This window comes from Neltuma alba, unplaced genomic scaffold, assembly GCF_004799145.2.
Source record: "Neltuma alba isolate B1F8T4 unplaced genomic scaffold, ASM479914v2 tig00010174_pilon, whole genome shotgun sequence".
In the NCBI taxonomy this organism is placed as follows: domain Eukaryota; kingdom Viridiplantae; phylum Streptophyta; class Magnoliopsida; order Fabales; family Fabaceae; genus Neltuma; species Neltuma alba.
This window is the reverse complement of record NW_021635117.1, coordinates 1,420,274-1,433,897: the sequence shown is the minus strand read 5'-3', so window position 1 is coordinate 1,433,897 and position 13,624 is coordinate 1,420,274. Positions and strand designations below refer to the sequence as shown.

Sequence of the window (13,624 nt, the reverse complement as noted above, 5' to 3'; positions counted from 1 at the left end):
AACGAAGAATGCAGAAAGAAATTGACCTCTGATGATTCTGCAATCACGGGTGAAATCCAGCAACCTAGTGGATTTCTGTCTAGGGGGGACAGCAACAGAGAAAATAGAAACAAACAGCACAAATGGTGTGATCACTATAAAAAGAAAGGACACACCCGAGATAATTGCTGAAAGATTCATGGCAAACCACAAAAGAGAGACAAACATGACAACCGTGGCTATACTAGAACCACAGAAGGTAAAAACAGAATAGAATTGAACGAAGAAGAACTTGAACTACTAAGGAAAATACTTGAAAAACATGATTCTCAAGGGTCAACCATTGCTGCCTATACAGGTAATGCTGTACTTGCTTTACGAACAAATGTTCATCACCAAAAAATGTGGATTGTGGATTCTGGCATTATAGATCATATGACGGGCAATGAAGAATTGTTAAATGATATAAAACCATGCCCACTGAATGTATATATAAAGGGGGTAGATGGTAAATCTTTGAAGGTTGAAGGAATCGGTACTGCATATATATCTCATAATATAATACTTCACAATGTCCTCTTTGCTCCGGGTTTAAAATGCAGTCTTTTGTCTGTCATAACAGTGACTCATCATCAGAACTGTAATGTCAATTTTTCATTTGTTGACTGTGTATTTCAGAACCTGAAGCAACAGAAGATGATCCGCGTAGCTAAGATTCTAGATGGTCTCTATTGTTTGGAAGTGAAGGGTCAAACAAAACCAGAAGGGTCACACATGAAAGCTGCTCATTTTTCATCTTCTTTATCTACTAGTTCTACAAATAAAAATGTGTTACTTTGGCACTATAGGTTAGGCCACCCCAGCCATCATTACATGTCAAAATTATTTCCCAGTCTTATGAATAAAAGTGACTGTTTTTACATGTGATATCTACCAAATTGCAAAACACACAAAATCCTCCTATAATCCAGATCCCCACCAATTTTCCAAACCTTTCAATATCATCCACACTAATATATGGGGACCATCTCGATTACCTTTACTCACTAAAGCCAAGCAGTTTGTAATATTTATCGATCACCACACTCGTTTAACTCGGGTTTACCTCCTGGAAAACAAATCTGATGTATTATCTACCTTTATCACCTTTAATAAAATGATTATAACTCAGTTTCAATCCTTAATACTTACTATTCGAAGTGATAATGGGAGGGAATACACCAACTCAGTTTTTCAAAAATACCTATGTGACCATGGGATTCTACACCAAACCAATTGTGTCAACACTCCACAACAAAATAGGACAGCTGAACGCAAAAATAGACACCTCCTTGAAGTAACTCGTGCTCTAATATTTACCCATAATGTCCCTAAACTATACTGGGGGGAAGCAATCCTCACTGCCTATCTTATTAATAGAATGCCCTCCAAAACCCTTTACTTCCAAAGCCCCTTAGATCTCCTCACCCAAACCTATCCCACCAACCCAATTGCTCATAGTCTTCCCTTAAAGGTTTTTGGATGTGTCGCCTATGTTCACCAAACCCACGGTGGCAAATTGGACCCTAGAGCTCTCAAGTGTATTTTTCTAGGCTGCTACTCCTCTCAAAAAGGGTACAAACATTATTCTCCTAATCATAAGAAATATTTTATCACCATGGATGTGAAATTCATAGAAACACAAGGGTACTACCCCGATCCTCCCATTCAAGGGGAGTATTCGAGAGAATGGGAGTTCCTAGAAACTCATCTACCTGAAACTATTGAGCCAATATCAGCCACAGCCCCTGCAACTTCTGAAACTGTCCCAGACCAAGCTGTTCCTACCTCTGTGGAGCCTAGCAGACCTGTTTTGACAGACCAAGACTCCGAATTAACCCCTCCAATGCATAAAACCGTCCCTGTACCAACCATTACCACTCCAGAAACCACTCTTAATATGCCTTACCCAAGCATACCGCCTGGTAACACAATACAGGAACTACAAGAAAGCAAAACAGAGGAGGCAGCAAGCGTATCTGAAAGGGAAACAAATCTAGAATCAATTCCAAATAGTAGTGATCAATCTAGCTCAAAGCAAAGCCAACAATCAACCCAATAAGCAATTTTGATGATCTTGATGATCTTGGCTGGCCAATTGCTCTTAGAAAAGGGGTAAGACAGTGCGCTTTCCACCCTATAAGCAATTTTGTTTCCTATGACCATTTGTCTCCATGTATGAGGAGTTTTGTAACTAAGATTAAAGAAGAATAGATTCCTTCAACGTTTGTGGAAGCCATTAAGGATCCCAGATAGAAAGAAGCTATTGATGAAGAATTGAGGGCCTTGACCAAGAATAAAAGCTGGAAGATTACAATACTTCCAGAAGGAAAGAAAGCAGTAGGGTGCAAATGGGTTTTCACAATCAAATATAACCCAGATGGGACGGTGAACAGATTTAAAGCTAGATTGATAGCAAAAGGATACTCGCAGACACAGGGAATTGATTACTAAGAAACTTTTGCACTGGTTGCAAAATTAAATACCATAAGAATAATATTGTCTTTAGCCACCAATCAAGACTGGCCACTTTATTAGCTCAATGTGAAGAATGCCTTTTTAAATGGCAATCTTGAAGAAGTCTACATGAATATTCCTGAGGGGCTTACGGAGTTTAATAAACCTGGAGTTGCATGCAAACTATACAAATCACTCTATGGCTTGAAACAATCACCAAGAGCCTGGTTTGAGAGGTTTGCTAAGGTTGTAAAAAACTTAGGGTACATACAATGTCAAGCAGATGATACACTCTTTGTAAGACACTCAGGTACAAAAGTTTCCATTCTTATTGTCTATGTTGATGACATAGTAGTCATAGGAAATGATGATGATATAGAAGGGATTGAACAACTCAAAAGGTCGTTGGCAATGGCGTTTGAAATAAAAGATCTAGGACGGTTAAGATACTTCCTAGGTATGGAGGTTGCAAGATCAAAAAAGGGTATATCAGTCCCTCAAAGAAAGTATACACTTGATTTACTCAAAGAGACGGGCATACTGGGAGCTAAACCTTCACCTATACCCATGGATTCTTCGGTTGATCCAGAATACAGAAAGGATGGGGTTTCAGTAGATGCAGAAAGACATAAACGGCTAGTTGGGAAACTTATCTACCTCTCCCACATGAGACCTGACATAAGTTATGCAGTAGGTGTAGTCAACCAATTCTCAAATGGACCACAGGAACATCACATGGAGGCAATCTATACAATCTTAAGATATTTGGAGATGACTCCTAGTAGGGAACTTTTCTTTCAAAAAGGGGAATCCAGAGATATGACTATTTACACTAATACTGGCCATGCTAGAACTAAGGTAGATAGAAGATCAACTTGAGGATATTTCACCTTTGTATGGGGTAACTTGGTAACTTGGAGGAGTGAAAAGCAAACTGTTGTGTCCAGAAGTAGTGCAGAGGCAGAGCTAAGAGCACTTGCAAATGGAGTGTGCGAAGGCCTATGGATAACTAGAGTTCTCAAAGAACTAGGTGTAAGAGAGATTCCTTCAATAAAAATGTGGTGTGATAGTAAGTCAGCACTGCAGATGGTTTAGAATCCAGTACATCATAATAGAACAAAGCACGTTGATATAGACAGGCACTTCATCAAAGAGAAAATAGTATCAAAAGAACATTGATCTCTCCCACATAAACTCTAATAATCAAGTGGCAGATGTTCCCACCAAGCCACTAGACCGGCTCAAGTTTGAATTCGTTAGAAGCAAGCTGGGCATGTTAGACTTCTACTTGCCAGCTTGAGGGGGAGTGTTAGTTAATGGGCCTTGGGCCTATTAAACCCTAATCTAATATTCTCTCTAGTTAACCTAGGTTATTAAGGGCTGCCGTTAGGTCTAGCACTAAATCTGTTAGATTTTATTCTGATTGCTTATTTGAATCTGAATGTATCCTACCATCTCGGCTTATCCCTAGAAAGCCGCATCTCCTTCTCTCTACACTGCTCCTATGTATCTATATATACCACTGCTTATTCTGAATAAAGTGCAATATACATTTATCATAAAATTACACATGCTCCAATACATGTGGAATAAAATCCCTGATTCCACATTAAAATATGACTCCTTATCACAGTGAGAACATAATTCGAACACGGCCACCTATCAAATGAGATGAAATACTTGAAGCTATGAATGGGGAAATACTTGAAACTATGAAGAGCAATCAAGCTTTTGTATTGCTGCAGTTTCAGTGTCAATGTCAAAACCTTTTAAGTGAGGGCTATATATACCAGTGACAAGTGTGTCAGAAAAGAACTGATCCAAGTTAAGGAACTGGGGAGGAAACAAAAGGCTATAAAGAAATTTAGAGGCCCTTTGATCCGCATAACAGAATGAAATGAAAAAAGAAATTTAGGAAGTGATTTCAGTCAAGGAGAATTTTGACCCATGACTACGCCTAGAGTCTTGTATTAAAGGCCATAGTCAAATCTTGACATCCAAAAACATTTTTTACCGAATATTGAACGCTTCCTTGAGCTGTCCTCTACTGTCAAAAGGGATAACCTGGTAGAACAATAAACAATGAATGATTGCAATACTTCAGTAAAAATGACAGTGAGTGCAAACACTCATGGATCACATTAGTATACTAATACTTCTATGTAATGGGCAGCGTTTAGATGGCATACTTTAAACAATCCATCATACAAGTGAAGTCCGATCAGTCTGCAATCAGGATCAATAATGCCAATCTGCAGGAAGAGAACCAGATCTAAAGTAAATTTCAATTTGCAAAACTTTTCACCATTCAGACTTCAATAAAACTGTTTAAGCATCTTTCAGACACAGATGATAGTACTGCATGCAAACAATAAATAACCCCCAGCCGAAATAAGTAGATAGAAGTGTATATACACACCTGTCCATTATCAGAAGGACGCCCTATACGATCTGAAACATCACCCATTGCTCTGATGACGACAACAAATTAAGTTAGCGGATAAGAAACAAGATATGCTATCAAAGTCCTAAAATTAATATTACCATTTTCTTGAAAGTTTGAACTGAATATTGTCAGCAGCTGAAGATACTAGGCCGTGGGCCAAGAAATCCTAGTCTGCATTAGTTTGAATTCATATTCCCAATTTAGCCTAGTAACTAGGAATATCTATCTGTTTTATTAAATTTTTTTTATTTGATTATCTTTTTCAAATTCCTAGTATTTCAGCCAAATCCCTAGGATCTCAGCCTAACATCTTCATTGGATTGAGGCTGTCGTATCTATTTATTCTCATCACCCCATTCGAATAAACACAGTTCATAATCATAAAATTCTTCATGGTATCAGAGCATAATGATTAGATTTGGCATGGACCCACCTAATGAGAGCCAAAAGAACCCTAAAGTGCCACCAATCAACCCTATTGGTTTGATGGCAAAAACTAGTTCTACACTCATCAAAGCTTGGCCGAGACTCATCCTTCGTCCATCACCATCCATCGACTCAATGGAAAAAATTATCTCCAATAGTCATCTAGTGTGCAACTTTATATTATAGAGAAGGGCAAATACAGATATTTGATTGGCGCTATGAAGAAACCAAAACTAATTATGAGAAATATGCCAACTGGGAAGCTGAAAACTCAATGGTATAGGACAAAAATCAGCACCCATATTTGCTTCTTCCTAACAGCAAAAGAAGTCTGGCATGCTGCTAAAGACATGTTCACTACTATAACAAAGCAACAGTTCCGGAGACTGAATGTTCCTTCCATGATTTCAAAAAAGATAATCATTTAGTGACTCTATTACACTAATCTGGTTGTTCAACGGTAGCAGCTTGATATGTACAAGGCACATGCATGGAAGTGCACTGGAGATGCAGCCTTTATGCAAAAATCAAAGAAGAAAAACAAACTTTTAAATTTCTCCTCGGATTGGACACCTCATATGAAGAAGTCTGAGGAAGAATAGGGGGTCGAGACTTTACCTCCTCTATGAGAGACTTCTTTACTGTAAGGAGCATCGTATGAAGCTGACCAGCAATGATACAACCAGTCCCAATGAGTCAAACCAACCTAGTGCTCTAGCTTTCAAAGTAGCATCGTATGATGACAACAACAAGCAAAATAGGTGATCTGATCACCGCAAGAAAAAAGAGCCAGGCAAGGGAGATTTGCTAGAAATTACATGGCAGACCTCCAAAGAGAGGAAAACAAGAAAGCCATGGCTACTTTCGAACCGTTAAAGGGAAAAGTGACTCGGAAATTTAGCAAAGGAGTTAGATTTGTGCAGAAGGTATCTAGAGAAGCATGATTTTCAGGAGACTACTATTGCAACAGGGTATATTACCCACACAGGTAAAACCATACGAGCCTTAAAGGCTAATGTACACTGTCAAAGATTGTTGATAGTAGATCCTAGTGCTAGTCAACATATGACTGGCAACCTAGATTTGTCAACAAACACAAGGCCATGTCCTTTGAATATATTTGTGAAGGTAGCAGATGGTAAAGCCTTGAGAGTTGAAGGCCTAGGCACTACTTACATAATGTCCTCTACACCCCTAGTTTAAAGTGTAGCCTCCTATCAGTAAAAACTATGACCCAAAGTCAGCAATGTGATGTTCAATGTACTTCTGTTGAATGTATTTTTCAATATCTAGACAGGATGGCAATTGGCACGACTAAGATCCTAGAAGAACTCTACTGCTTGGAATTTCAAGGCAGACAATAGTCTCATGGATCCTGCTCAAATGCTGTGAAGTTTTCTTCAGCTTTATTTACTAGTTATCAAAATAAAGAGGCGTTATTAAGGCGTTATAGGTTAGGCTACCCAACTTTCATTATATGTTAAAATTGTTTCCTCACCTTATGAATAAAAATGATTTTTCGTTCACTTGTGAAATTTGTCAATGTGCCAAACAAAACAAAGCAACCTATAAACAAAACTCACATAAATTTTTAAAACCTTTTCACCTAATTCACAATGATATTTGGGGACATTCAGGTATACTTTCTTTCTCATGCTAAATGGTTTATTACCTTTATTCATGACCATACATGCCTAACATGGGTGCTTCTTATGAAAGAAAAATTTGACTTGCCTTCCAAATCCATCAATTTTCAAAAAATGATTACAACATGGATCCTAATACTTTGTAGTGACAAGGGACGAGAATACAAGGACCATACCCTACAACAATACCTTAGGAAAAATGGAATAATTCATCAAACTAGCTGTGTTAACATTCCCCAACAAAATGAGACTGCTGAGCACAAAAATAAACACATTCTAGAGGTAACCCGAGCCCTCATGTTTAATCATAATGTTCCCAAATAATAATGGGGAGAAGAAACGCTAAGAGCTCTTGATAAGAATATGACGTGGCACATGGTAAAAATTCCACAAGGAAAGAAAGTTGTAGGGTGTTTTCACAATCAAATATAACTCTAATAGGTCCATAAATAAATTCGAGGCCCATTTGGTAACAAAAGGTTTTTCTCAAACTTAGGGAATTGATTACCAAGAAACATTTCCACCAATAGCAAAGCTAAACACAAATGGTTTACAATCCAGTCCATCATGACAAGACTAGGCATGTTGATATTGACATTCATTTCATAAAGGAGAAGATTGAGTCCAAAGTCATTGATCACTCACACATAACTTCCTCCTCTCACGTAGCTGATTTACTCACAAAGCCATTAAACAAGACCAAGTTCGACAATTTCAAAGACAAGATGGGCATGCTAGACATCTACTAGTCAGCTCAAGGGAGAGTGTTAGCGACTAAAGCTATTGGGGCATGGGCCTAGAAACACTAATTTACCTCGGTTCAAATTCAAGTTTCTACTTTAGCCAAGTATTTAAGAATATCTATTTGTTTTATTAATATTTTTATTTGGTTCTGTAACTCGTTCAAAGTCATAGTATCTCGGCCAAATCACCAGGATGTCAGCCCAACATTCTCATATGCTTAAGGCTTATCTATTTATTCTTATCACCCTATTCCAATAAAAACAGTTCAAAATCATAGAATTCTTCGAATAGGATTACATATTGATGGCTAGACATGTCAGGTATCTAATGGCTAAGCTATTTCCCAACTACTTCTACCTATTTTTTACATTTCATTATGTCAAAAAAAAAAAAGAAGGAAAAAAAAAAAAACTTTTACATTACATTGTTATTATATAATGAGTAAGTTTCAAGGGTCTAGACCTATAGCTGTAGAAAACTAAATACAATTATGTGAGGCGGTAAAATCAAAATTTCTAGGTTCTAACTAGAAATATCGAAGCCAAATAAAACATAAAGCCAGCATTCCAGTATAAAGAAAACAAGTAATAGCAACTTTTAATCCTCCATCTAAGTTTTAATTCATCGCCCTTCCTTCCATTCTCAGAAAGAGATATTTCCTTCTTCGTACCATAGGGATAACAAAACAAACTAGGCGAAGGCTACAACAAATCAACCCAAAAGCTAAGACAATGAAGTGAAGTTTATGATTGGTTTGATTAATATCCCTAGCAAGCCTCCCCACTACGTATAAAGCACAACACATCACACCGTATGCTATGTTACCAAATACATAGAGGCAGTAAAGAGGATAACAAAAAGAACATAACGATGAGAGAAAGAATATTCGTTGAATTATTTCTCCAACATAGCCATTGACCGTTTTGAGATTAAACAATTAGGAGTAACTACGAACGCATTGCCATAATACTCTTATAAGATCACCCTTATAATCATTCAACTACATAAATTAACATTATATATTTTAGTAAGAATAATTTCCCAATTATATCTCAAATACAAACCAAATCTTCCTAATTGACAAGCAAATATTAACGAAAATGCCGCTTTCACTTTTCCAACATGATGAAATAAATTTTATTCATGAGCAAGGACAACATGAAGTACGCTCTTGACCCATTAGTCATATAGGCTCTAAGACACGTCAAGAACCCTTTCAACCCAAAAGCTAAAACTATAAGGTAAAGGACTGTCATTGATATAACATTATCTCTATCAATTACCATGCCCATCCCTCAGACAAGACGAAAGGTTCCATTTGCTGCAACATTGAAATTCTCCGAAGCTAGTACCAATCTATTAGAAATTATCATTATTATTTTGGCCTCTCCCTGATGTTCAATGCACCATCTACTTTAAAAAATCCACCATAACAGAGATTCAAAGAAGTTAGAATTTCTCTTCATACTCATGCCTGAATCTGATTTTCTTTGTAGTTGACCAAAGAAGCATATCTTATCATCCTCTCTTTCCATAATTGCATGCGTCTACATGGTAATCTTTAATTGTTAATTCCAATACAAGTAAATACATCAGTACAATCCCGAAATTAATACTTAATTCAGCCACATGACAGTAACAATCGGTGAAACTTTGGAATATATGAAAAGTTAGTAAACATTCTTATCACGAGAACCTACATCATTCACTTGCTAAGATTGAAGAAGTTACTTTTACAACCTTTAACTCCGCTCTGAAGGAGAGAATTGTCATTTCCTAATCCATTACCTAGTGATGAGCTCAGATGCCTCAGGATCCCATTGGAGAACACAGAATTTGTATCTCTCAGTAGCAATAAAAAGAAAATCTTGTGCTTCACCCTGCCATAGACAAGGAACAAAGAAGTTTTAAAAAAAAAGAAAAAAATTGACACTACAAAATATAAAACTGAAAAATAGTAATAATTCAAGGGACAAGATGATTGTCTCTCACATGAGGGCGGAAAAGTTCAACTGTTGCAATTCGTCCATAGATTGGAACATCCAACATAGGCTGCAAATATAAAACAAAAATTTATATCATGCCATCACATATTCATCCGTGAAAATGGGAAATATCCAAAAACAGGGATTAAAGTGTTTCAAAAAAAAAAAAAAGGATTAAATAAAAGGTAAATGTATTGACCTTTTCAAAGACGAGACCCAGTGGGAGTGTGGCTATATCCATTTTTTCTTAAAATAACAATTGAGAATGATTTAATAGAATGGACAACAAAGACATTAGACAAGCCAAAATCAATTCTCTTCTACGAAAAAATAAAGATTATGTGCGTGCACGCACGCCTCCACATGTGTGCGTGTCATTGTATATCATGGCCTTTATCAAGTCATTTAAAAGGATCAATGTCATTTGTTCTTTATAAATTCATCATGTGTACTTTAAATCCACTGTTCTGATAACATTATAACATGAATTATATCATGTGTGCTTTAATGCCAGCTGAGATTAGCTCAAGTCGTAAGGTTGGGGTGTGGTGTGGATGGATGTCAAAGGTTCAAATCATCCTTAGTGATCAGAAAACAATGAGATTCTTTAATCTCCTGCTCTAGCACACTGGTCCATTTCATCCTTCTTCTTCTTTTTTTTTTTTTTGATGAAAGAAGAAGTTATAATCAGATCGTTGGAACGTGACACTAGTGCTAATGCAATTACTTTTAGTGACAAATTAACACCTCCATACATATCAAATTTTACTAGAAATATGAATGTAAATTTCAGATTTTTATTTATATTGAAAAAAGAATATTAACACGTGACAGTAAACCAGAATCATATGAAACACCCGACATTAGAAGTGCCATATTGTTTTCCCAAATCTTAAAAATGGGTGCAGATATAAGTATTCCATATTCGACTATTGAAGAAGAATTTGATTTCTATGTTCCATGACTATGGAAGAAAGTTAACACCACCAGTGTTATGTGACTACTGTAAATTCAAAACATCATTTTTTTGTGATAAACTACATGAAAAAAAATTCCCCTGAATTGGGAATACCATCCAACCGCAAGAGGATAAAACTAGGAAAAATAATATACAAAATACCTGTAGGCCCTGAGAAGTAAGCAAATGAATTTCAATCCTGGTGCATTTCCTGGGAGCAAATTAAACAGAAAATAATGTGAGAACTAGATATAAGTCTGTCGTTGCACGGCAGAATTTTCATTCCAAGTCTGCGAACATTCTAAATCAGTTAACTTATCACCAGATGTACCTTAAAACCACATCAGCCTTATTTTATTTCAATAAATTTACAAATCACGAGCTCTAGCAATAAAGGAACCGTGCGCAAACTGTCAATAATAAGGAAACGAGAAATTCAGTCTGTCCTTTTATCTTCACTCTATTCAGGGAGGAGTTTGGAGTGCAAGGGGCAATGCGTGCCTCAAACTAAAAAAGGATTAAAGCACAACATTATATTAAAATGTTAACATCCATGCATGTATTATATTCATTTACCCTAGATAACCTGGGAAAGCTAAACTTCAAGTCCATAGAAAACACACACCAATAAATCTTACAAACAAAAATCGCATACTTGGCATCAGCTGCTCTCAATATTCTAAACGCAAATACGGAACGCACGGAAAACCTACGTTTCACTCTAACAGGTGTTCAAAACGATGCATAAGACTGGAAATTCACGGAACGGTGCAGACGACAGAATCCAAAAGGGAAAAAATAACAAATACGAAAATGGAGATGAAACTGAGAGCCCTAGCAAACATATTGAACAATGGGTAGAAATGGGATTTACGCAATAATGAGATTGAGGTCTTGGGGACTAGTAAAATTGCCAACGCATGAGTGAAAGACGGCTGTAGGCTTGTGAGCCGTGACCACGTAGTTCCATATACTCATCTTCTTAAACCTTCTTCTCACTATCCTCGCTTCTCACTCTCTTGAAAACGGGTTCTCTACAATGATAAGGGTATGTCGCAGTGAAGCCAGTTTAGTTCCCTCTGTCTTCGTCTCTTACGAACACACGCTCACAAAGCCACTCTCTCTTTCGGCTGTGCAGAACGAGTTCACGCTGTGAGAAGGTCAACACTCGACCCAGAACAGGACGCCTGTCTGCGCCTCTGCCCCCGGCGGCCCGGTTTTTTTATTTTTTATTTTTTATTTTGTTTTCTCCCTTACTTTCTAGAATGCCACGTAACCGGAATTAGCACAGCACAAAGTATACTAACAAGTGCTTGGCAACGCTCTTAAACCATGGTTTGGAAGCACCTCCAAACTATGGTTTGGAAGCCCAAACCATGGTTTGGATAAAATGCTATCCAAACACCCTGTCCAAAAGCCCAAACCGTGGTCCAGCTGAAACCATGGTTTCAACCGGTGAAACCATGGTTCTACGAAAATCAAAAAAAAGTCACTTCTAGGAACCATTCGGGAAGGGGGCAACGGTCATACCAATAATACCCACACACAATCATCCTTCTCTCGCTGGCCGACTCCGATTTCTCTGATAATTGGGAACCATTCGCGAATCTCACCCAGCTCGACTCTTCGGCCGGCTCATCCATCGGGTCACCTGTTCGCCGGCTCGCGTCTTCGCCTTCTCGTCACCATCAGCTCGCTTCTTCGCCGTCAGTGCTCTGAGTTTCTTCACCGGTGAGATCATCTTGGGCTGGTGAAAACAGGGGCTGGTTGTGTGTTTCTCGGCGCGCCAAAACCAGATCAAGCGTTGGGTTGTCCGATCCGTCCATCCTCCATTTCGAAAGCTTCGTTCTTCAGCTCGCCCGGTCAGGTCGCTGGTTAGCTCGAATCTGGTTAGCTCAGGTTAGCTCTCTCCGGCTTTTGTTCAGTCATGCATTTTTCCCATTCGCAACCGGCATGTTGTTCAAATTTTGTTCGCCGTGTGTTCTGGTTCGGTCCCTCTGAATTTTGTTCATTGTTTGGTTCTGGTCGGTCCCTCTGATTTTGCACCGCCGTGTGGTTCTGGTTTGGTCCCTCTGAATTTTGTTCACCGTCTGGTTGTGGTTCGGTCCCTCCTCTGATTTTTGCACCGCCGTGAACTTGTGGTTCGGTCCCTCTGATTTGTTCACCGTGTGGTTGTGGTTCGGTCCCTCCTCTGATTTTTGCACCGCCGTGTGGAACCAGAGGTTCGGTCCGTCTTGTTCGCCGTGTAGCTCTCCTGTGTTGAATTTGTTTAGAACCGTGGCTAGTATATTTGCACCGTGGTATGTTGATTTTTGGAATGATTTTAGTGTTCAATTTGTTCAACTAGGTTTTTCCAAAACTGACCGGCATGTTATTCGAAGGCATGAGATAATTATTGCTTGCTTTGGTTTCATAGTAGTTTGATTTTATGAAACGAAGGGGGAACAGATCAGATGCTGGTAATTGATATTTGATAAACATTTTCCTGGAAAATTTCCCTGCGGATCGAAGCTGGACTCATCAATGTCTGGTTCTAGAGGCAGGGATGTATGTGGTGATATTTTTTTATAGACGAGAAAGGCTGTCAATTGAATTCTACTGGATATATATGCAAGTTATTTTTCCTCTTGTTGCCTGGCGTGGGAGCTTTTTTTTTCTGTCCAGATTTTCCTCCCGGAGAAGAAGCCTGTGAAGTCAAACAATGTATTGGGAATTTTTTTTCCCCCTTAGATAGTACTTTAATTAAATTAATTATCATGTAAATGTGTTGATCTGATCTGGAACGAGATAGGAAATGTGTTGTCCTGTACTGTTGTATTAAGGATTTTGATAGACTTATGGCCAACTTTTGAGAGTGAGGAAAAATGGAATCATAACTCAAATCCATGTATATATTGAAGGAAGTGATTTGTATTTTGGTCAGAAGTTTATGCTGCTAGTTTTT

The 13,624-nt window shown here is 38.0% G+C and overlaps 1 protein-coding gene across 1 annotated transcript in view; it reads right to left on the bottom strand.

Moving 5' to 3' along the window:
* LOC114754629 (DNA damage-binding protein 1a) overlaps positions 1 to 11,875 on the bottom strand; it is a 30,747-nt gene extending 18,872 nt beyond the window's left edge. Inside the window, exons 1-7 of the mRNA XM_028943423.1 lie at positions 11,555 to 11,875; positions 10,843 to 10,891; positions 9,730 to 9,789; positions 9,526 to 9,617; positions 4,895 to 4,946; positions 4,665 to 4,727; positions 4,490 to 4,539 (exon numbers count right to left, since the gene is read on the bottom strand). Of these exons, the coding sequence (XP_028799256.1) occupies positions 4,490 to 4,539; positions 4,665 to 4,727; positions 4,895 to 4,946; positions 9,526 to 9,617; positions 9,730 to 9,789; positions 10,843 to 10,891; positions 11,555 to 11,658 (470 nt within the window). The 5' untranslated portion in view covers positions 11,659 to 11,875. The remainder of the gene's footprint in view (positions 1 to 4,489; positions 4,540 to 4,664; positions 4,728 to 4,894; positions 4,947 to 9,525; positions 9,618 to 9,729; positions 9,790 to 10,842; positions 10,892 to 11,554) is intronic.
* Positions 11,876 to 13,624: the final 1,749 nt, after the last annotated feature.